This window comes from Amblyomma americanum, chromosome 9 (assembly GCF_052857255.1).
Source record: "Amblyomma americanum isolate KBUSLIRL-KWMA chromosome 9, ASM5285725v1, whole genome shotgun sequence".
Lineage (NCBI taxonomy): Eukaryota > Metazoa > Arthropoda > Arachnida > Ixodida > Ixodidae > Amblyomma > Amblyomma americanum.
In genome coordinates, this window is record NC_135505.1 from 140,580,541 (window position 1) to 140,605,031 (window position 24,491).

The 24,491-nt window shown below is 45.7% G+C and overlaps 1 protein-coding gene across 2 annotated transcripts in view; it reads right to left on the reverse strand.

Annotated features, from left to right (window-relative positions):
- Positions 1–22,636, reverse strand: part of Wdr81 (WD repeat domain 81) — a 54,590-nt gene extending 31,954 nt beyond the window's left edge. For both annotated transcript variants that reach the window (XM_077637768.1, XM_077637767.1), the window contains exons 1-14: positions 22,229–22,636; positions 20,079–20,251; positions 18,072–18,249; positions 16,245–16,338; positions 15,332–15,566; positions 13,919–14,192; positions 12,713–12,928; positions 11,605–11,748; positions 9,904–10,107; positions 8,643–8,855; positions 5,724–5,795; positions 4,698–4,780; positions 2,767–2,959; positions 229–428 (exon numbers count right to left, since the gene is read on the reverse strand). In XM_077637768.1, coding sequence (XP_077493894.1) covers positions 229–428; positions 2,767–2,959; positions 4,698–4,780; positions 5,724–5,795; positions 8,643–8,855; positions 9,904–10,107; positions 11,605–11,748; positions 12,713–12,928; positions 13,919–14,192; positions 15,332–15,566; positions 16,245–16,338; positions 18,072–18,249; positions 20,079–20,251; positions 22,229–22,315 — 2,366 coding nt within the window. In that variant the 5' untranslated portion in view covers positions 22,316–22,636. The remainder of the gene's footprint in view (positions 1–228; positions 429–2,766; positions 2,960–4,697; positions 4,781–5,723; positions 5,796–8,642; positions 8,856–9,903; positions 10,108–11,604; positions 11,749–12,712; positions 12,929–13,918; positions 14,193–15,331; positions 15,567–16,244; positions 16,339–18,071; positions 18,250–20,078; positions 20,252–22,228) is intronic.
- Positions 22,637–24,491: the final 1,855 nt, after the last annotated feature.

The following is a 24,491-nucleotide window of genomic DNA, read 5'->3' on the forward strand; positions in this document are numbered from 1 at the left end:
CCAGAAAACACGGATATTTCAGCCAGTTTTTTACTACCTATGATCACAAAAACATTTTTTAGTCACTTCTGGTTGTTTTCAAGGAAAATTTTTAGTAGATAATTAGAAAGACCTTACTGATACGGAATCCAGTGTTTTCTAAAACTGCTAATTCAGTTGGCACCTTGTCAGCCCACTTTTGGCAGAAACTACACAAGCATTAAAGAAAAAAAGACAATCAAAACTCACTTGGGCAGCTTGGACGACTGAATCCTGAGCACCTGCAGGGCATGCATATAGCGCTCGGAAAGGTTCCTCGAGGCGTGCGGCGCAGTTGTTGAAAAGATTGACATCTCCACAAGTAGGCACCCCAGCAGGTACATGTCGGCGGCGTGGGATGTCTGGCTTCGATGGCGGGGAAAGCTCCCATCTTGCTCATCATCGGCAGGCTGCTGTGGCAACAGAGACAGAAGAAAAGAAGATGGAAAGAAGGGAAAGAAAAAAAAACATGACATGCTCTTGCGTTGTGTTCATCACAAGCCACACCATCGCTATTAACAAGATCCATGGATATGTGGATTCAGATGCTAGGGAAAGACAAAGCAAGGACACCAAGGGTTCCATGAAACTCAGTTTGGGAACCTGGGGCACAATAAATCGAATTAGTCATGAACTGCTCCTCTGTTACACTATTATAACCGCTGTCATAATGGTCACCTTACACTCGTTGCTCACTGAAACAGTGCTAAGCTCACAAACTTTCATGCAGTGCATCTTACTGGCTTCATGGCATCCCAGCTATTCACCCAATAGACGCAACTTGATCACTACTGTCTTGTACGTTTCATGTCCTCTCTATGATTCGCCTACTGAGTAAACTTTTGTCCCAGTCTAATAACCCTGCCCTCATATCGACCTGTACGTAAAGACCCTCTGTGTCTGCAATAAGCTGGTCTATGTTTGGATCTAGGCACCGTCTAAGTCTAAATTTCTCTTTGGCGAGCCTCAACTCTTCTCGTTTTGATTTGCCTTGGGTCTCAAAAGTCATGCTCTCCAACCATTTTATTTTTAGAAACAGGAAACATCGAGCCTCCAACCCAATGTTAGAAGCAATATTTTAACCAACATACGAGTTTGATAATACCCTGCCGCTACCCCTCTGCCACCCAGTGCCACCAGATTACTGGTGGGTATCCAGTACTTTCCCTTGGACTGGTCCTTGCTTTTCTTGCGACAGTGGTACTGGGTACTTGGAAGATCATCATTAGCATCATCATCATTATTATCACAGCCCGACTGCGCCCATTGCAGGGGAAAGGCGTCTCCCATATCTCCCCGTTTAATCCTGTCCTGTGCCAGCTGTGGCCATCTCATCCCTGCAAACTTCCAGATTTCATCCGCCCAACTAACAACTTTCTGCACAACCAACTACACCGGTAGGTACCGAGTACAGTGAAAGCTCGTTAATTCGACCCCCGTTAATTCGGACAATCGGATAATTCGACCTGCACGCATGGTCCTTACAATTATATATAGGAGTCTATGGGGCAAAACTCTCGTTAATTCGGACAAATTTTACCACCCATCTGTTAATTCGACCTAGTTCCACGGCCCGCCAAGAGCGGCGCTACTGTAAAGTTGGAAAAAAAGAATGTAGCGTAGGCCATCCGTACGGTCATCGTCATCAGCAGTACGAGAGAGGGCGAGGGAAGCAAGGTTAGCAGTGGCCGAAGCGCCCGGTGTCTTTCTTTGTGCTTCGTTGCCTCTTGCAGTCGTGCTCAGTCGTCGTGTTAACCCTATCTTCAGCAAGTCTCGTTTTGGCGTGTGTCGTCGTTGCCCCGTGTTTCTTGCTGCTACGATCGCGGTTATTGAACCCTAACACGCCTTTTCTGGATATTGCGTGCTTTGCCAGCGTGTTTACTTTGCTGTTTTCGAGTGCGTAGCGCGCCATGCCTGCGCGCCTCGCCATCGCGTCCTGCTCCGATGGCGACACCGGCAAAGCGGCCGAAGTACAACCAGGCGAAGGACCTAGCCATGAAAGTGGAAATATTGAAGGTGCTGAAGGATGGTGTTTCACGCTCTGACGTGATGGTCAAGTATGATGTTAAAAGAACCGCCTTGGCCACTTACGTGAAGAATGAAAACAGCATTATGGAGGCGTTTGACAGTGAAGCCTACGCGGGCCGCGGAGCATCTGGCAGCTGTTAGAGCTATTGTAGCCGCTCAAATTCGCCCGAAAAAGCAGACGACGATAACAAACTTCTTTGCCAAATAAAGGTATGTCATGCTGGGGCAAATTTCATGTTCTTTGTGGTTCATTCGATATTTTGACATTCGGTTAATTCGACAATTTTTCGCGGTCCCGTCAGTGTCAAATTAACGAGCTTTTACTGTACTTTCCTGTACTTTTACTTACTGTACTTTGTTTTCATTGGGACAAGATGACTAAAAAAAAAAAAAATTGGTGGTGGTTTAGCTCTGGTTAAACCTGGAGTGACGTGATAGCTACAGCTGGCTGAGTGGAAATTGGTTATGTGACCAACCACGTGACTAACCATGTGATCAGCCACGGCGCCGCGCCGCCGGCAGCTGCTCCGCACCACGTGACCAACCACGTGACAGCGTGGTGGCACAACCGCAGGGTGGCGGCGCCACTACGCTGAAGGCTCTAGATGCTACTGTAATGTAGCTATCGCTACAAAGCGATCTTCAGCCTCCCTTGCTCTCACTGGCCAAGCTTCTCTAGCGCTATTATAAAGCAAATTAGCATCATCAGGAAGAACCCACCTGGGTAGCCGAGGCCAGACTGACGGATGGAGGCAGGCGGTGCGGCGAGTGGTGCAGGCAGAAGGTGCAGAGTGATTCCAGCTGCTGGAGCTTGGACAGGGGCGAGTAGTCCTTGGGCAGGACGATCACCTGGGTCTCAGCGGGCACTGAGCCGCTGGTGGTTGAGGCAAGCTGCTGGCCGACCGACCTTGACCTGTGTGTTGAAGGTCGGGAGTCTTGGCATGCTCACAAACAAAGGGGAAACAAGGCCACCTCATGAACTCTTGCCTTACCGCAGAAAAACAATTTCAGGATGGTGTGCATAAAATTCTTTCCCATCCATTAATTTAAACATTTTTCTTCACTACAGCATATCGTAGTGCAGCTAACTGAGTCCCTATTCAATGATACAAAGAAAAAAATGTCGTGCTTTCGAAACAAAAAAAATTTGACTGTTAAAATTTCAGACTCTCGCACAAAAGTAACAAAAATATTAATCATATCCTGTTGAAAAAAAGAATAAAAAATTTAGAAAATACACTTTGTGGTTTACTAAGGCAAAAATAAGCATTTAAAGATACAGAACTTTTCATGCTAAACTTTCCAGTCAGCAAAAAATAACATACTGCTTGCGCACAGCGCTTTTGGCTACTCCGTAGTGCAGTCAAGGTGGACTCAGGGCTGTCTTGCACAAAACTGTCCGTTACAGTGCTGGTGGCACAGAATCATTTAGAATATGCCCGGCATCTTCAGAGAGGCCCAGAAAGCAATGAATCTCCTTAGCAATGGCCAACATGAAAGTTACAGACGGGCACCTGTCGAAAGTCAAGGCTGGGCGGAAAAATCATCTCTGTTGCAAGTCAAGTGCCGATGCTATCAAATCCCGAGAACATCGTCCTTGCTGAGCAGGGTCAGCGTGAAGCGAGGACGCCAATGCTCGTCGCTACTGCTCCATGTCAACAGGTTTTGTGTGAAGTTCAAAAATACTCCCTTGTATGGCTGAAGTAAAAACCAATTTCGAAATTGAAGTACAAGCCGTATTGCAACACACAAAGTGGCATTAATTTTCCAGAAGCGGCCCGGATTGCTCTGAATGGGACGGCTCGTGCTATCATTCGAATTGAACGATCTGAATAGGCTCGGTATAGAAAGAGTTAAGCAAACACACCAAGAAGGTGCAATAGTATGTAAATGAGGAAATGTTTGGAAGCTTTTCAAATAGGGGCTATAATAACTTTCTGAAGCTCCATGTGGGCTATGAGAGATGCCACAGCGGACAGCTTCACACACCTAAACAACCATTTTTCAAATGGCTGATAAGTTAAAACAATGACAGGACTCAAAAATTAAAAAAAAAAATTATGAGAACGCTTCAGCCACCTTAACAGTGAAATGAGATAGCATTAGCTTTCATATTCGTCGCAGCTTCTGCTGCAACTTCTGCATCAGATTCTTAGCAGACATTTGCATATATATCACATTTTTTTGCATTTTTAATTTCAGTTCTGTATCTAGCTTGCTGTCTAGAAACTAGGTGGTTAAAGATCCAGTGGGCAGGTTGAGATGACGTCACAAAGGCATGTTACCTCTCTCAACCCATCATTTTAACTGCCACCTGCCATAGTGTGCAGGTTGTGCAGAAACTGGTGGCCGGGCTGCCACCTGCCAAGGTGGGCAGGTTGTGGTGACGTCACAAGATCATGTGACCTCTCTCAGCCAATCAGCGAATTGCTAATATGCCACTGCATTAAAATTTTTTTCACATGGCTGATTTTCCTTTAATGCAAAATAATCTATGGAAAAACTCCAAAGTCTACTATTTCAGAATGGTTTCAGACTTTTCCACCATTCTTTAAGCATGAAGAAGAGTAAGTGACAGCTCTGTGTGCTTCCTGCCCAACCTACAACATGCTGACCATGAGGCCATTGCTCAAGGCTGCGTGCAGGCTTACTTGACAATTGTCGATGACTTCCTCTTGCTTTGGGGAGCCTCTGGAGTGGAATCGTCTTCAGCACTGTCTTTGGCTTCGGGGGGCTATTTTTTTTAATGAGGCAAAAGATAAGACTTGCATGACTACTCAGCTCTAGGTGTTCTTTTTGTCCCATGTGCCTTTTATGCAGAGTTTCAAATTTCCTTTTATTCAAATTAATTTCTTGCTTGCACAATTCCAAAAACAAAATAAATTCCAATCCAATTCAATACATCGAATGTGTAAGTTAGAACACATGCTGCAGATAATGACAAAAAAAGTTGCAATGGTAACCAGGTGAAGACATATGCGTTACTCTTGGAAGAGGGGGGTGGGTGGGTTGGGGGGGGGGGGGGGGAGCAGTTTTGTTTTAACTTTTTTGTAATAAGATATGATTCAGCATGGTCCTCCAACGTAAAATTTCAAACCCCACCCCCCAATTCCACCCCTGATGGCAACAACGCTATTGCAATAACAGCTGGCTTTGTGCTCTAATGCCTGAAACTTCTCTACGTACACAAGACAGGTGACTGGCTTCACTTTAAAGGTTTGAAATAGGGTTCTACAAGGGTGAAGGCGAATGCCTTTAAACAATCACCATTATCCCTTTATTATCCCTTCAAACATCAGGATGGGCCTTCACAAAACCCACGGAAATGGCATTGTATCATAAGCCAATGCCCTTGCCAGAGCTCTCAGGCATTCACAAGTAACCCCACTTACAACTAAACTTGCTTTCAAAACTCCACAAAAAACCACTGCAATCTAAAAGGCCATGCGCAAGGACAAATTGCAGCCCGTTTGCCGAACACATTTTCTTTCAAGTGTGCTTGGTAACAAAAATAACATCATGTGATGCTTATTCCAGATCTGGTACAAGAGCCAAGAACCAGAACTTTTTTTTTTCCCCTTTAATCTCGTTCATCCCTTGAGAGGATGAAAAGCTGTTAATGGTAAAGACAGAAAAATTAACAAGCACAAAAACTTTGACTACTAAAGCAAACTCACAAGGCTGAGCTCCTTGTCAACCATACTATCTTGCCGGCTCTTCCTGCGAGATGACATCGAGCCTGATGGAGGCTGAAAAATTTGTAGAAATGGCGACAATGAGCGGACGCGCAATTTCGCAGCGACCCTTAGAGACATTGCACCTCCAATGAATACAAGAGCCAAAACTTAGACACTTATTCATACTACCAAACTTCACACGGAGAACTAAACCGAAATACAGATCTGGCAAAGGTTGCCTTTGCAGAAGAGTGCACTTTGATTTCCCTGAATTGCTCATTCACGGCCATTAATCTAAACTAGAATATTTGAAAAAGTCATTTTAGTAATGGTACTAGTCAACAATACCCAGTTTTGAGAGAGTCAGTTTTCGCTCATATCGTTCCACCACATTGTACTCGTGTCTTTTTTTTTTCTGTCCCTTGTGTTTTTTTGAGAAGGAACAATATAAGAAGCTACAAAAGACTCCTGCTAAGATGAAATCAGTTCAGATGAATTCTCGGATAATATGAACAATCTATACCATTAGGCTGGTTTCCCACAGGTCTCAGTGTAAAAAATAATTCTGCTTAGGACGAACAGTTTCGCGCGTCCTTAAGTTAAGACAAACTTTCACAGTGACCACGAACTGCGGTCAACCCGCACAACCGCACTTGCAGGCTGTCCTCTCAGCACTGTTAAAAAAAAGAAAAAGTATACAAAATGCTTCTATGCAAGAAAGCGCACCCTCCCCAAGATGGCTTCTCTGCCCTCTCCAAGATGGCTTCTGCGCAACTTCATGCAAACTGTGGTGAAGCAACCTTGCGGAAGCACATGTTCTTGAGAGGAAGCTTTCTTGCCGATACAGAAAAAGGCAAGGCACCTTTGAGCTGGCGCTGAGATCTGACATCTGACATGGTCACATCTTGGCACCGCACGTACGCCGATTTCCACAGACTAAAAGGCGTGTATGTGCAAAGTGCACCCGCTCGTTGACTTGGGGCTTAAAAGCTGTGAGGCCGCAATTTCAACTGACATAGCGTCGCAATGCGCGTTACCACGGCACAGAGATGGCCAGATATTGAAGCTGTGCGCGTTGCCTGCGACAGAAGGAAAAGCACATAGTGTGCCTGTTCGTAGGGTTGGTAACAGCTATGCTGCGGAAGGAGTGCGACAACAGAGCAGCACGCGACTACCCTGCTGGGTACCTTCGAAATGCTCACAGCAGGATTGAATGCAAAAATCAGAAAAAAAGAAACACAAATAGCAGCAACAACAACAAACCAGAAGACTAGACAGATGCCATTTTCAAGTAGGATACAGTAAAACCTCGTTAATTCGAAATCGCTTAATTCGAACTGCCGGTTAATTCGACCTGACGGCCGGGTCCCGGCAAAGCCCTGTGTATTTCAATGGGTCAAAACTCCCGATAATTCGAATATGCCGGTATCCACGTCGGTTAATTCGAACTAGGCGCCGATGGCTGGCATTGTTCCTCGCATATAAAGTCACCTCGCAGCAAATACAATGCGCTGAAAATTAAAAAAAAAATGCAGAATGATGAGAAAAAAAATAAGCCAGCACGCATGTCAGCACGCACGAGGTGAGACGTGAATTTCGTTGCCCGAACCAACCCTCCGGTGCATGCCGTAGCAGGTTTTCGCTGCCGGAGCGTCGAAGCATTGGCTTGTCTATTTTTGGCTGACGCGCGGTCACGCGGGTAGCCACCCTACCGCGGGCGCCGCCTATGCTCCGGCCACGGTGGCTCCGGCGCAAGCCGTTGCAGCAGGTCAACTATAGGACTACCTTGCCGATTACTCGCTCAGCGATGTGTTCAATGCAGATGAAACCGCGCTTTATTTCAAGTTGCTGCCGAACAAGACTGTCAGTTACAAAGGCGACACGTGTTCAGGCGGGAAGAGAAGCAAGGGAAGAGTGACGGTGTTGGTGTGCGCAAACGCGACTGGCACGGAACGGTGCCGCTTGCTTTTGGCAAAGCAGCGAAGTTAAGCGATGCCGAGATTATTGAAGCGGCCTGCGGTGACCAGATGCCGCACAACTCGGGCGTGGCGAGCACAGCTGACAGCGACGACGAGTCCGACGGAGGCGACGATCCATTGCCACCCCCGAGTGCATGTGAAACAGCGTCAGCACTCGATCTGGCTGCGCGCTACTTCTCCGCCGATGATAATTCGGACGCTGCGTTGGAGCTGTTGGGCAAGTTGCAGACGATGCTTGTCGAGTCACGGCAAAGGAAACGAAAACAAATGCGCATCACCGATTATTTTTCTCTTTGATATGCTTTGCCAATCTGCTGTTAATAAACATGTTTTTGAAGCATAGTGTCATATTTAATCATTAAGCTTGCTGCTTACGCGAATGCATTTTGATGTTAGCTCCAACCGCATAAACAAATTAACTTTATTTCCTTCGACATTCGGGCTCTATGATTTTAATTCGCGCAATCGCCCGCCGCAAATGTGTAGTAGCGCGTAGTAAGAGATAACGATCTCAGATATGCCTGTTTTAGCTTCGGCCCGTGCTGCCGGGCGTGATGGCCGCTTTTTTTAGCGCCCGCTCGTTAATTCAAACTCCGCTTAATTCGAACAATTTTCCGGTCCCCCTCGAGTTCGAATTAACGAGGTTTTACTGTATTCTCTCTCAAGGAGGTTATGTCATTCATTCATTGCTTTCATGTAATGAAGACACCTAGCATGTTCACACATCTTATTTATCGGCACTTCTGTTAAACCAAACTTCTGATAAGACAACAAATTTTTTGGTCCCTTCGAGTTCATCTTAAAAGCCTATTGTATTATTTAGCAGAGATTCTGTAAGCTGCCTATAACTCTTTGTATAGCACCACACCACATGCGCCAGCCTAATCGTTTCCTAGTCGCTTCGCTAGTGAGTGCACTGCCTTCCTCGTCCTGCACTGACCCGCGACTGGGGTGACCCCAGGGCAGCTCCAGAGCTGTGCTGGAGCCGGAACGTCTTTGGTGCCGAGCAACGTGACAGATATAGGCTGGACGCGGCCCGGTGCGGGTGCGGTGCAGTGAAGAGCTGCACCATGCCGCAGCTGTGCAGTGAGGTGTGGCCGTCCACCAGAGGGCGGCACACGTTCTTGCTCTTTATTGCAGCTGGTCCTGTCAGCTGCAAGAAAAAAAGTTACCCACTTTAAGAATGGAAGCATGGCGAACAAATACTAAACTTATTAATGAAGTTCTCAGCTAAATAACTTGATAGCTCTTCTTGGTCTCGGAAAGTATATCTTGACCACTGTGATGTATGTTGTATGTATGATGATGAAGTATGATGTATGTACAGGCTAGACGCCTCATTATACGCAAGCCACTGCAGAGTGCACATCGCCGGATACGATGCCGATTTTGGCTTTAGTTGCTAGGCATAATGATGAAGGCCAACGCCGACGGAGCGCTTGCTTCGCCCGCTTCTCGGTTCTTATTGTTTCGCCATCTTTGCGTTCTCGTTCCGGCCCATCGTACTGCGGACGCAGCGCAGTTCCCGCAGCGGCATGTTTGCTTTCCCGTTTAGATTTTGTCCCAACCCGTGCGTTCATCAGCGACATGACGAGGGCAGCACAGCTAGGCCGAGCTTGTGAAAGCGGTCGCCGCCCGCCGTCCGTGCACACGTCGCACGGCTAAATTTAGTCATGAGGAGCTTTAGATTAGTCATGAGGAGCTTTAGAATGTGTGCAAAACAACTGAACACTTCTTCCGGCATAATGGTAATAAGTTTGCGATTTTTTTCGTGAAATTTCATTTTCCGGACTGCCCGATTTTTCGGTCTTTTTCGCAGCCCCTAGAGAGTCGAAAAATCAGTCGTCGACTGTATAAACTGGATACAAATATGAAGAAAAATGCCTTTAAATATCATATCGCCAACAAATACAGAATATTTGTTCACATGAAAAAAATACTTCACAAAACGATAAACAGGCAAATGTTGTTGCTCTTATTTTCTTCAAGACAGTGTAACTGAAATAAAAAAAGCTGAGTAAATATGGTATGTTGAATGACAGTGCCAAAATGGTGACACACACCCATTCCTCATGCCACGCATTTCCACACATAAGAAAGGGACTTCATAAGTTGCATGCTTTTTTTCAATAGCGCATCTGTTTTTGCTCTTCTTTCTTAAGTGGCCATGATGTGAAAGTGAGAGAGAGCAGGCCGTTCACCTTGTAGCCGAACGTGATGTCAATCCATTGGTGAAGGTGCTCCGAGACACGCTCGCTCTCAAGCATGGCCATGTGCTTGCGAACAAAGTCCTCAGGGCTGGAGCACCAGGCCGGCACCTCTAGGTCACCCAGATCATCGTGGATGGACTCGAATATCGATGGGTCCGTGAAGAACTCCGGGATGCACTCGTCCACTGTCCACGCCTGGCATCATTGCATGAGCAAGAATGAGAGTTACCGCAGTCATCAATATGCCCAAATTTGCAATTTGTTTCATGCAACACTGAGTTTTGATCACAAAACTGGCATATGAAAAAGAAAAAAAGCTCTTTATAGAGAGGGGATTCTCAATCTGTTCAGCCTTGTTCGGGAACCCCAGTGACTTTGAAATGCTCCTGAGGAACTTCACGCATCTTGGCTCGTATCCCTCCCTGGCTGGGATGCATGCAAAAAAAAGCAAGGTTCCTTCAAAAAACACCTAAATCAAAATAATAATCACTGACATGAAGGGGGAAGGGTTGAGCCAATTAAAATTAATATCTAAGTTCAATAGAAAGCAAACATCTTCAGGTGCCCTGGCAATATACAATATATTTGAGGGCACACTTGAAAACTTCTGGTCCAGAGATCATTTGAGACCAAGAAATCCTGAAAGGCCCTCGAGCACTTTTGATTAAAATGAAATGAGACTAAACCCAGAGATAAGGAATTCCATTTTGATACCTATGATTTTTACAGAGGTTGAGGAGAGGCACTGAGAGTCAATTGCCACATTCCACAATCTGGAAGAATGCAAATCACGGAGAATCACTGCGATCTTTGAAAACGCACCATCGCAAACATAAAGAACCCGACCTGCTAGAAACGAGCCCAATGTGCAGGGAAGGGCTCAGCCCTAAATGCAGCTTTAACAGCAAGCAACTGGATCGTGCCAAATTCAATGTTCAGCAAGCATAAAATGTTGCACAAAAACACGGGCCCTCAAATTTTTTAGCCTCAGGGAGTCTCAGTAGCTCAGAGAACTTGCTGAGAAACCTCGCGTGTATTTGCCTTTTATTCCTTCCTGCCTAATTTAAGGTCACCGCCCTATTTTTCGGACTTGGCATGACCCCTCCTGCGATGTTCGTTGTTTGTTGTTTATGGGGGTTTAACGTTCAAAACGACTCAGGCTATGAGAGACGCCGTAGCGAAGGGCTCCGGGAATTTCGACCACCTGGGGTTCATTAACGTGCACTGACATTGCACAGTACACGGGCCTCTAGAGTTTCGCCTCCATCGAAATTCGACCGTTGCGGCCGGGATCGAACCCGCGTCTTTCGGGCCAGCAGCCGAGCGCCATAACCACTGAGCCACCGCGGCGGCTTAAACCCTCCTGCGATGTTCCTCAATGAAGTGATAATATCAGCCAGTATTAGAGTCATGGTCATGCTTCCATTATGTTTGGACCTAAGTTGTCCGCAGCGCACCGCAAGCTACCAATACTGTCTGCGAGGCCTTGCCGCAACCCACACCCCTTGCCACCGTTCTGGACAAACATGCTCCGTGTGAGATTTCAGAAGAAGCGCACACCACAAGTCTACGACTGAGTCTTTTTCTACGGCAATGACCGCCGGATGGATCAAAAGGGTGAAAAAATGCAAGAAGCGCATAGCTCTAGACAATTTTGCAGCGTACTGAGACAGGTTGACACGCTGTCCATACCTGAAGTCGCTGCATGGAAGCCGGGTACTCCGCAGGGACCCACTTGTGGCGGACATGCTTGCAGAGGATGCTCCGCGGTAGGCGTCTCGCGAAGTACACGTAGTAAGTGATGTCTGCGAGCAGCTCGGACAAGTGGTGGGGGACCTGGGATGTTCAGGATCATCATCATCAGCAGCAGCACAACTGAGTCCACAGCTGGGAAAAGGCTTCTCCCAGTGGTTATCAATTTGAGATGCTAAGCCGCCTGCAACCACTCTGGTCTCAACCTGATTCTACCTCATCAACCAATTACACTGACGTTGAACTGGCGCCTATTCTATCACACTGCTAAAAAGACTCCTGAGCTTCTCTAGAGTCTACATGACTGGCCCATTTCGTACACTCGATTGCACCTAAGGTATCATTGATTGGTGAATGATCTCTAATCCATGCTGCCCCTTTTCTGTCTCTGAGCATCCATTAAAGAAAGTATCAGATTTACTTATTCAGCTAATTATCTTCAGACTCCAAAAGCGAACGGCATTTAAAAAGGGGAGCAGATTTAAAAAAAACCAAAAGAAAGCGGTTTTGTGGAATTCATAAACATACATTGCCTGAGAAGAACAGCACATGGGCCTCAACACAAGAAAACAAAAATGAAACACCATCGGGAGAATCAGAAAAATCTATTCAATACAACACAGTAATGAACTCCTGACAGAGTCAAAAACCTGGCCTGGCAATGACAAATATACAGTTTACCTAAACTCACTCAATTCGAACACCCCGCTTATTCGAACTGACGCTACGGTGTCATCATACTGCAAAATTAATTCATTCCTATTACTCCTTTTATTCAAGCGTCCCCAAACTCAAGTCAATCTAATCTTCCAATGCAGTTCATTACACTCATTCAAGGTGCCCAATAAAGAAACCATCATCATGCTTTAACGACACACCCCTCATATACCTCAACAGTGGCATTTGAGGCATAAATAAATAAAAAAACTACAACGTGTATTAATTAAAAAGGCTTTCCTTGATTCAGACTTGACATAGGTGAAATTCTTGGTGCCCCAAAGTCTCATTCCACCAAAACGGGCAGCATGCAGGACATGAGCTCGCCCACCTGCACCATTCGATCCACGGGCAGGTACCCCTGGGGCTGTGAGCCAGACTGTGACTGTGTGGCCGAACCATATGTCGCATCCAGGTGGTCATCACCCCGAGTAAGGCGTAGCTTGGACCGGCTCAGGTCTCGCCACCCACCGTCAGCTTGTGATAGGTCCCGCACCCACGGCAGCACAGGGTGGTGCTGAGGATTGGCTCCTGTCCGGCCACAGAGCTGCTCAGAACCACAAACACAAATTCACCAAGACAAGAGACGATCTGTCAAACGAGCATTTTGAAGGCACTAAACTGGTAGCCTCACTGATCTAACACAATTCAATGATGAACGCTGCTGTACGGACAGCTCCCATGGCCATCAAGTCAGTATGGTCACTGAGTCAGCAGGGCAGCGTGGAACTCTTTTGGACTGAGCAGCGGCAGTATCCTCTCTCGGATGCGGAGTGCGGAGGGAATAAAATCAGAGCAGTGCTTTGTAGAAAAAGAGATGGGCCACAAGGCACTGAAGCAATCATAATACAAAGGTAGAAAACACGGTGCAAAAAAGACGAGGGCTCAGGAAGACAGACAAAGCGCTATTACGACAGTCGAAAGATCCACAAAACACGCAAAAGGGCCTATTGTACTAGGATGTAATTCAGACGGGTAGACACTTCGGCGTGCCAGCTCGCCCGCCTGCCTGCCTGCTCAATTTTCGAATTGACAGGGTTTCAATTTACTTGCTTTTACGGTACAGAATGGGCACATTTCAAAAATAACCCAACAAACTATCTTTTTTACCTTGGGAGTCATGTTTTATTTTTAGAGAAACATTATTATGCCCTACGTTCATTATATGGACTGATATAATTCAGGATAACTTTGTTGCTGTTAAACTACAACCTTGACTGTCCTCACCATAACAGTTATGATAACTTTGTTGTTGTTTAACTACTACCCTGACTGTCCTCACGATAACAGTTATGATAACTTTGTTGTTGTTTTAACTACAACCTTGACTGTCCTCACCATAACAGTTATGATAACTTTGTTATTGTTTAACTACAACCTTGACTGTCCTCACCATAACAGTTATGATGACGACGTACATCGCTGATCAGTGATGAACAGCAATGGCATTCAACTTGCATCTACTCTGCAACCACCGGAAAGATTTGGGGCATTCAGGTTACTAGGAAGGGTAAAGCAGCTTTTGTGGCACACAGACCTGGTTGAGTGCCATGAGGTAGTCGAAGTTGCTCATCTTGCCCCTGACCCAACTGTCGACAAGCTCATTCAACGGTGGAAGAGGTTGCTGGACAATGTTCTCTTCTTGGATGGACGTCGAGGGCACCACCGTCATGCGCGACACCCTGCGCGAGCCTGCACTCCTCGCTGGTAGCTGCCCCGTGAGTGATGACTCCTCCCAGGAGTCGGCCTGCAGAGCCAGCCACCAGGGTGGCGTAACTTGCAGCCAGAAGCGGTGGTCCAAGCTCAGGTCACTGCCAAGAAGCAAATAAGTGCATGGCTCACTTAATCCTGTGAAAAAAAAAAAAAATTCCTGAATGGGTGCAGAACAGTCCGTAAACAGGAGTTTTTTTTTCGTTGAGATTGTTTGAATTGTCATAAACATAAAACGTGTGATTCTCCGCGAAAATTACTTTAAACTGGCCAATGAAAATAATGCATTACAGACCATAGTGCTCTAAACACGTATGCACCACATCAGCTTTGGTCCTAACAATAAATCTAATCCATAATTCTCTGAAAACCACAGTCAACATCATTCTCGTCACATCTACTCCCCTACATGGGCCTGCATTGATCTCCAATAAGCCAACCAATCTGAACAAATTTCCTAACCGCACTTCTCCATTCCAGGCTCTGCCAGCATGGATATGTTTACGCTCACACGGAATCATCTATGTTACTCAAACAAACCTTAAGTTCTACACACTGCATGTCCCATTTAAGTTGATTTCCTCTCCTAGATTTTCAGTGTGATATATCAGTAAGCAGACTTTGTTCCATAACCCACTCTCAACTTCTTCAGGATCTTAACAGTACCGTTAACATTTTTCTTTCCAGACCAATAAACAAATTTTAGTCGCAACACACTCAACTCACAACCATTCTCTATCTAGTCCGAAGTTTCCTCCTGTTCTCTCAACACCTGTGCCTGAAGTCAAGAACAACAATGCAAATGGTACGGTATGGCACAGTACAGTGCAGTATTGTATGGGAGTTATGTCCCAAAGCGGCATATGGAGGGTTATGAATTAATTTATACTGCCTTGGGTCCTTTAACCCGCATCGAAATTGCACAGCACATGGGCATCTAATGCATTTTGCCTTCATCGAAACACAGCTGTGCTGGTTCAGGGGCTTTGGTTTTCGATTTGCTGAGCTCAAGGCCACGGGACCGAGACCCAGTGGCGGCAGCTGAGGCCTGAGCTCCGCCTTGAGCTCAGCTGCCAAATGGCAGGGAGCCACCATGGCGGGCCAATGACTGAGCCACCACGGCGGGCCAAAGTGAATGGCGCGAGCAGCGATGCCATAACCAGCGTGAAAGCGCTGTACTCGCTGAGCAGGTGTAGGGAGAGCGCAGCCAAATCAAGGAGGAGGTGTATTGATGACTCACGCAAGTGTCAGGGGACCCAAGGGCAGGCCTAAGTCATGCAGGTAGCGCAGGACTCGCAGGAGCTGGTACACGACAAACAGCAGCCGCGAGCCGACCAGTGCGGAAGCACTGAACATGCCACAGTGCTCGACAGTGTGCTCGCGGAACTCCAGGAACAGGAGGAACTCGGTCGGCGTCTCGAGTGCGCAGTGTGCGGGAACAAGGTGTGGGTGCAACGAAGTCTGCTCCTCATCACCTGCTCCACAAAGATTAAGGACAGCAAAAAGGGGAAGAAAAACAATGGAGAAAGGGGAAAAAAAGCACATTTGTGAGGAGCCTGAACTTGTGAAAAAAAACAGAAAATCAGAACAACCAGACACACACGCAAACACTACAATTACTAAGGACGAAAACAAAAATGAACACACATCGCCAGGTGTAATAAAAATACACGTTGACGGGGTAAATAGGTCTGTTCCAACAATATCTAGGATCAGGTCTCCTTATAATATACAGTATATTAACTGAAGAGAAGAGGTTGCAATTTGTGCCTGGTGGCCTTACTGAAAAGAAGAGGCTGCAATTTGTACCTGGTGGGCCTTTATATAAAAACAGTGTGCAGTGACTATTTGTGCCTTTTCCCTCTTAAAAAAAAAAAAAAAGCTCCCTGTTAGGAGAGCTGTGTTTTTTTTTTTTTGCATATTCCTGAAATATAGTTCACGTTGGTCTAGGCTGGCATCACTGTGAGGTTTGAAGTTCGTTTAGCAATGTGTATGACCTGCTAGCATAATTTCTACATGCATCAGGACTACATAGAGTGCCAAAATGGGAAATGGTGTACGTCTGCGGCCACGAGGTTTATCCAAATCAGCTATAGAAAACGATTAATGAATTCGCTGAAAAGATTTTCTGGTTTGAGGAGACAATCGCTTACTTTCAGGATTCTCTTCAGGGCCACCTCCACTTGTCTTGATGATTGGACAGCCGTACAGACGGGCGATTATCTCTCGAACAGCGCTGTTGTAGTCCTACGATCAGAGTACAGAACGAAACAAGATCAAACTGCAATATTTTTCTGGCTTCACAAACCACGACACAGCTGATATTACATTACAAAATGGAAAGCCCAATTAATTCCGTCAAATGTGTGCTTCGCATTCCTTGAGAATTTATCAGAGAGATTTTTTTAAAACAAAATTTTGCTTTATTTAGAGCCAGTTCGGGTAATTTATTGAAATCCACACCAACAGTAATAAGGCTGAAGAACAATTACTGGTATGCGCTAGCAGCTTGTTGTGAGGATCAGCTCGCACAGGTGAATATCCCTTGCAGCAAAACTATGTGGCATTGGGTCCAAATGCACAGTGGACTGAGTGCCGCCAGAAATAAGCCTGTTTTCAATTCCTGTTTTGTGGTGCTTTCCTGAATGATTTCTCACAATCCGCATCACATCAACGTTCATTCCGCATCTCCTACATTCCCCAACAACGCAAATGGCTGGTGAGCTATGAAATAATTATGCAGTTCGGTACCTTATGCAAGTTTAATACTCTTGGGCTGCGTTAGTGTTTCGATTCTCCTCTGCACTTCTTGAGCCACCGACAGTTACTGCCGGGTTCAGCCGGCCGGTGTAACGAATGATGTGAATGAAATTTAATCAAAGAAAAACAACAGTTACATTAATCAGCCATCATCTAAGGTGTCAAGTCCCTACCGTGCACAGTACTGATGAGACTCCACTGCACAGAGTGACAGGGAAATAAGGGGACTCGTTGCGACATATTCTGTAAACAACTTCTTTTCGCGAGCTCAATATTTTCGCGAATGCAGGCAAAGTTGCAATACTGAATCATTTCACACATACATACTAAATATGTGAAGCACATTACCTTTTAGCGGTTTTATTGCCCAAATTATTCCATAGAGCCAATTTTTCCCAAGGCGTATGTCATTCGTAAAAAATGTAAAAATTAGGTCTCCATGAATAGTTGCTTACAGTACACAAAAGAAGCCAACAGTCACTGAAACCAAGAAAAGCATATGGGAAGGCTTTATTCTTCTATTATTTTTCAGATGATGCTGGGCTTTTAGCATAAGGGCATCTAAGGCCAAACAGCACCAAACACAAGGTTTTCAGTCGGCTCAGGCAATATTACTTTTATGCCAGTGCTCAGTTAATAATAGAACAATGCATGGGACATAAGGTGGCCATGGGTTTGGACATCACTGGTGGCACGTGGTTGTTGTTTCTTCTACTTTCTGTGAAACTGTCCCATACCTAGACTGATTACGCAACTAATTTCCAACACTGATGATCGTTTAGTTTGGTTTATGAGGGTTTAACGTCCCAAAGCGACTCAGGCTATGCGGGACGTCGTAGTGAAGAGCTATGGAAATTTCGATCACCTGGGGTTCTTTATAGTGCGCTGACATCACATGGTACATAGGGCCTCTAGAATTTCACCTCCATCGAAATTCGACCCCCGCGGCCGGGATCGAATCCGCCTCTTTCGGGTTAGCAGCCGAGCGCCATAACCACTGAGCTACATCGGCGGTGCTCGGTTACTTTAGGCATAAAAGATAACAGCGATGTTAATACGCTTTCTTAAGGCCTGCACAGACTATGTGAAAACATTGCTTTTGAAGAGAAATGCCAAGAGGCATCTGAAAGGACTAAACACACCTTCACAAACTTGAGGAAAGCTTTACAGTGCTTCATGCTCAAAAACCGAGCGAATACATGTCTTGTGCAGGTAAATACCTTAAACGGTTTGAGCTTGACAAAGTTCTCATCCTGCTTGTCAGCAGTCTTCGAACTGGAGCTGTTGGCTTCTTTCCATATGTTCCGGTAGTTGGTCTCCGAGACGTAGCGGATGAGCTCCAAATAGCCCATGTCGTGAGAACGAGTCCAGGGCTCTTTCAACCGAAGGGACACATACCTGCAGAGTGAGCATTGTAAGAAAGCAAAGTAGTCAGCGCACTGAATGTTTGTGCAGTAAAATCATTCTCATGCAGAACTAGAAACGGAAAAAAAAAAAAATTAATGGACACACAGACCTGAAAGTGGGTATGTCTCCAGCATACTGTTCAAACGACAGTCAAATGACTAAATTTTGGTAATTCGAACTTGACGAGAACTGACCTCCAAGGTGCGGCACCAGTCCGCAATGCATGATGCAAGCACACCCAGAAAGATGTGACATCAAAATCAAAATTTTTGAGAATATGGTAGGATAGTTGCAGTTGCAGGGCACATGCTGCAATCAGTCACACCGTGGGGAGATTACGTGATTCTACCCATATGATAACGTTTTGAAAATCCCTCTATCGTTTCCTCTTTTCTTTTTCAACCTATTCAATCAGCAAAAGAAAGATGGCACGTGATGGCCTGTAACTTTTTGTATATGAGGCGCGCCGTTGTGCAAGACACATTAATGAAAAATTCTTTTAAAAAAACACACTACTAATACACCGGAAAATGGGGTAATTGGGTTTAAAGTATCTAGATCTCACTGCAATAGCCCTTTCAAGGCCAAACATGAGCCTGGCATGCACATCTGAAAACTGCAGGCACATTCTAATTGACAAGACATTGACAGACTAATTGACAGACATTCAGAATTGCAGTGGGAAAACAGCCAAGTGAGCCCAGTATAACATGGTCTCTGCAAAAGCAGCATGGGGCCCACTTTTGCTCTGTGATAAGCACAGACCACCTCAAACACTACGTACACGCACAGATTTAAGCTTTTTCACAAACAGACTAATTCCACTGAAAACGGAGCTTGTATAAGCTATAAAAGGCAAAAAAATTAAATGCTAGCTTTTTTGTGACATGGACATCTGAGAGGTTAGATAATGCCACCATCCACTTAAAAAAAAAGGCTGTGGTTTAGCTCTGGTTAAACCTGGAGTGACGCGATAGCTACAGCTGGTCAAGTGGAGCTCGCTCAGTTGAATTGCAAAAGTCAGTCTTTCGCCGCTCCGTTTTGCTGGACGTTCCTTCTTCATTTTTAGTGGATTCACTCTCCCCCCCCTCCTACCCCCCACATGGTTTCGCCGGCAGCTGCTCCGCACCACGTGACGAACCACGGCGCCGCCACGCAGCTGAAGGGGTGCGACGCTGAAGGCTCGAAATGCTAGCGTAATGTAGCTATCGCTACAAAAGCGTACACAAAATCCACAATATCTCAACATCGTCACTGTTACCTACTGGTATTGAGTGGTACAAAAAATGTTCCATTTTTAACTCCAAATTTTTCAACAATGAATACGTCACTTGCTCTGAATGAACGTCAACAAAGCCGCGAAAAGCCGCTGATGGAATCAGACTACGGACAAAAATTGGCTATAACTGTTTCTTCTATGGCCAAGACAGCCCCAAAACATCAATCAGTGTAACATCAGTAAACAACCTGCCTTCCGTCAACTGGTTTCACTGACAACTGACAGGCTCTTTTGTGATTACTTGTCTACTAAGGGCAACGATTGTGTTACGAAAAAAGTTCCGAAAGATCCTTTAGCTTTAGCTGCTGAGCATGCAAGCACCTGTGGTCAAATGCTGCTATCATTGGTAACACGTGTCCCTCCTTCCACTTCTATGCCAATTCTCTGTCTTACACGTGTGAAGCTCAATTTCGTTTGTCCTATCAATTGATATGCGTTTCCAGCTTCCCTCCTAATTAAGGCTCTACGAGCCAAACATTTTGCGCCGTCATGTACTCACAAAAGAAATTCCAGCTGAAGCATTACGGCACAAGTTACTCGCCTGTTTTCCATCTTGGCTATCCTCATCACTGTGACAAAGGTGAAGTCCTTGACAAGGGTCGAGGGTGACTCGTGCATCAGCACAGCACATTCTGCATCGGTCAGGTCTTCTTGGTGCACAAACTCAGGGATGATTTTATCCTTGAGCAGCGTGCTCAGCCATTCTTTGTAAACCTTCGAACATGGACAGCAGATGAAATCTTTCAGTGTCGGATTTAACGAGCTCAGGGCAAGGGATATGGGGTGAACACAACAGCTAATCAGGCCACAGAGCCTCACTGTACAGAAGCAGGCTACCGGATGGTAGAATAATTACTGCACAAGAGGTAACCAGTCGCACTTACTAGCCGAGAAGACTGTTCTACTTCTCAGTGACAGAATTAGTTGTTGTTGTTGTTGTTAGCCTATCAAAAGATGGCACATACCCACACTGGGGGATCGGCCAAGAATCGGGTGGCTATTCACCTGAACGCAGTTAACAAAAAGGAAAAGCACGTGGGAGCGCAACACCGGTGAATTCTTCGTCATGAACAGAAAAGGGATGAGAGTTTTGATTTCAAAATTATAAGAATAATAATAAAGAGAGGGATTAACTAATAATGTTTTAGTCAAAATGTAATAATTAATAGAAAAGAAAAGTTTGGAACACTTAGCAAGGCAGTCGGTGAGATTCTATCAGGAAATTTAGAACAGCGGTACAAACAGATCTGTGGCTGAACCCAAATGTGGTGGCGCCAAATGATAGCAAGAGCGGGCTGCTCAAACTAAGGCCAAGATGCTGCAAGGGCTCCTCCAGCAACCTTTTTCTCAGAGAGTTGTATCGGCGACAATACAGCCAAAAATGTTCGATAGATTCTGGCTCACGGCAAAATGCACAAAGGGGAGAGAGCGCCAAACCCGACTTGGTGTAAATAGAAATTTAGAGGGGGGATGCAGCAGCGCAGCCTCGTCAGTGATACTTCAAGCTGCCGAGAGCAACAAATTTTCCTGTTCCCATAATATTTAAGATGCTCATAATTCGCCGATGTTAAAAGTGATGTGTCTTGCGTGCTTAAAAACACACGTCGCCAAAATCTAGATGCTGTAATATAGGCTGTAGCCGGGATGATTGGCAACACGGGGCCGCTGAGGGAAGCCTTTACGAGATTGTCAGCGATATCATTTACTGTCACACTGCTGTGACCGGGAACCCATACTAAATGAACAAGGCTCAAATGCCGAGGAAGTAAGGATAAGAAAGTTGTCAAAATGGGACCGTCAACATGTGCAGCGAGGGACGAACACAAAGATAAAGAATCAGTAATTACTGCAACTGCTGTAATAGAGCGGTCTAGCTTGCGTAGAGCAAGTACAACTGCTAGAAACTCTGCTTGAAAAATAGGGGTGAAATCTGGAAGGCGCAGTGAAAAGGACCAGTCTAAATGCGAGCAAAATATTCCCACACCTGCTTTTTCATTGCACTGCGATGCGTCAGTGGCTATTGCTATATCTGTAGGTAGGGTCCTCAGATGATCTTCTAGAAGACCATTTAGAATACTCGGTGGCAAAAGTTTTGCATTTTTTGGTAATATACATTCCGGATATCTTTCACAGCATTCCAAGCAGTCTCCCAAGCCAACTAGTAGTTTCGCGAAAACTGCGCCTATTTTAAACAAAACAAATTCCCACTGTTGATGACAATAAAAAAAAATGTTTCAACGAGAAGTGCAGTGCATTTCTGATTGCAAACAAGGCTTCTGCAGCAGATATTAATTACGCCTCCCTCCCAAGCCCGAATCAGCCGGGTTCGCTGCAGGATATTTCTTCTTTCACTACCTCCTTTATCCCTTCCTTACGGCGCGGTTCAGGTGTCCGCCGAGATGCGAGACAGATACTGCGCCATTTCCTTTCCCCCCAAAACAATATTCAATTTCGCTGCAGGCCATCACCAAGCATGGCCATTTCTAGGCACATCACAGCCCCAGAATATCTTTTATGAAAAAAATATATGTACTTAGCTGCAGAGGCAGTGTGAATCAGAGCGATACCCGCGAACATCGCTGTACAAGCACTTCGGTAAACAGCACTTTTGACAGTTCACCACCACCGTTCGTTCTTCAATCCGCTAGTATGGGCAAAACTGAACTTCACAGATCCTTTATCCGTACTCACCAGGCATGTCGCTTTATCGACGCCGATCACCCTGATGTGGCTCGACCGCACGCCGACGGTGTTTCTGAGTATTGTCTTGATGTCCATCGTCTAGTTGGCGTCGAGCGCACGCATGACACTCTACAGTGCAGCGTACAAACTAGCCGGTCCACTAGTTTGTTTAGCGCACGCAGTTTGTTTACATTGAATGAAATCGTGGTCGTGGCTCAGAGCGAGTTTCTCGAAGGCACCGTTGGCTGCACACACGACCGACTGGGCTGTCAGTCCATTACTTGAGCTGGTAGTGACAAGAACTAAAACAAACTGACGCCCTGCACTTTGACAGGTCGGAATGACAACCAAACATCACAGTGCTCATTCACCATTTGACTGGGGGGAAAGCCATTGAAGCGTTCCTCCCCCTTCCACGCTTGCAGTGTGGCCAATCTCCGTGTGTGTATTTCTGCCATGATTTCTGCAAAACAGATTACTAGGAAAATGCTAGAGAAAAATTTAGTTTAAACACTATGATCTTTTTGCTTGTGCTGACTGGTTCATTTAACTTAGTCGTTATGGCATGGTATTAAATTCAAAGCCGCTCCAGACTTGCAGTAACATATAACAAATAGACCACTACTCTTTTCTCCCCAAACTTTCAGTTTCGGTTTCTGTTGCGGGTCTAACGTAGTGCAACGGCGTGGTTCAGCGCGGTCGCCCAAAAGGCGTTGGCTGCGTGTCTTTACACGGACCTGTGCGGGTCTTTGCAGGTCTGTACACGTAAGTACGGACCGAGCATGATGGCCGACGCCAATAAGAGGATCGTGGGAAGAGGCAGCGCAGTACCATTTCTGCCCAACGTTTAGATAGGCAAATAGCGCAAAGACGAAGACCGCACCAGAGGAAACACAGGACGAGCGCTGACTCCAAACAGAAAGTTTATACGAAGAAAGCAACACAATACATGGAAAAAGCGGCCAACCTGTCAACAAACAGACAAACAAAAACCTGTGTTTGTACGTGGCATCAAGGCATGCAACCTCACTATCATGTAATAAAATAGATGGCTTACTATAACGCACAACCTTGTTTTCTTCCTCATGTGGAAGGCTTCCATATTCTCACGTGTCAAGTGTTACGGGTGCTTGTACAGGATATCACACTAGTGCAAGGAAGGAAAACAAAATTTGCACTAACGATCATGGTCAACGAGATAGTAGAGTTGTTAGCGTTTAAATGATTTCCATGCCCTTTCAAACGTGTATTTTTGCATCGCCCGGTCTGCCCGATATACACTTGTCCGCATGACATTAGGATTTTATAAACTACCTCTTCTGCGCATGGCACATACTTTGTTTCGTGCTTAACCCCACCGGTTATTTCAGATTCTTTTAGGTTTTGTTCAGCCTTTTTTTTTTCAAAATCGCACAAACCCTTTTAAGTTTGTGCGATTTACTAATGATACAGTCGAAATTATTCCGGAGACCTCCCCTACGGCGCCTCTCTCTACGTCTACTCTTTCACTCCCTCCTTTAAACCTTCCCTTACTGCGCGGTTCAGGTATCCGCCGTGATGTGAGACAGATACTGCGCCATTTCCTTTCCCCGAAAAACCAATTTTCAACAAAACCAATTAATTTATGTATAGTTTTGAGAGGCCTTATTTTGTTCTGCATTGCAATCAATTAGGCTGATGATGACGGTGAAGTATTACCTCGCGTTGTCGTTTTCTGTAATCGCTAGCAATTGGTTTGCTGCATGTGACAGTAGAAGAAGAGGCAGAAGAACAATTATGGCAGCCAACCCCTACAGTCTGCCGGTACCTGCAAAACCATCGACCAAGGCACGAAGGCAGTCATTCGATCCAAAAAGTGCATCTCATTCCCTGCCTAATTTTCAGCTGCAATGCCCTCCGTCTCCCAAACCGAAGAAAACATCATCGGGTCCAGCTATCCCGGCAGCGGTTGCCAGAAGAGTGAGCCAGGCCTCACTGGGACGCTTTCATCATAAACAGCTTCGCATCAAGCAACCAAAGACCACTGGCCCAAGCGCTGTGCCAAGCCCACTTCTTTCAACTCCCGTCCAGGAACGTCACGTTCTACCGCCACCGCCAAGATCGCTGTGGAAAAAACCAGATTTTAGGCAGACGTTATCGCAGAGTCCTTTTGGGCGATCTGCAGCAGCCCAGTCCAAAGAGTCCGATGAAAGACTTGCCAATGCTGCCTCCCACACCTCCAATCTTAGCACGGAAAGTAGTTCGTCAGAGTTTAAAGCAACAAGAACTACAA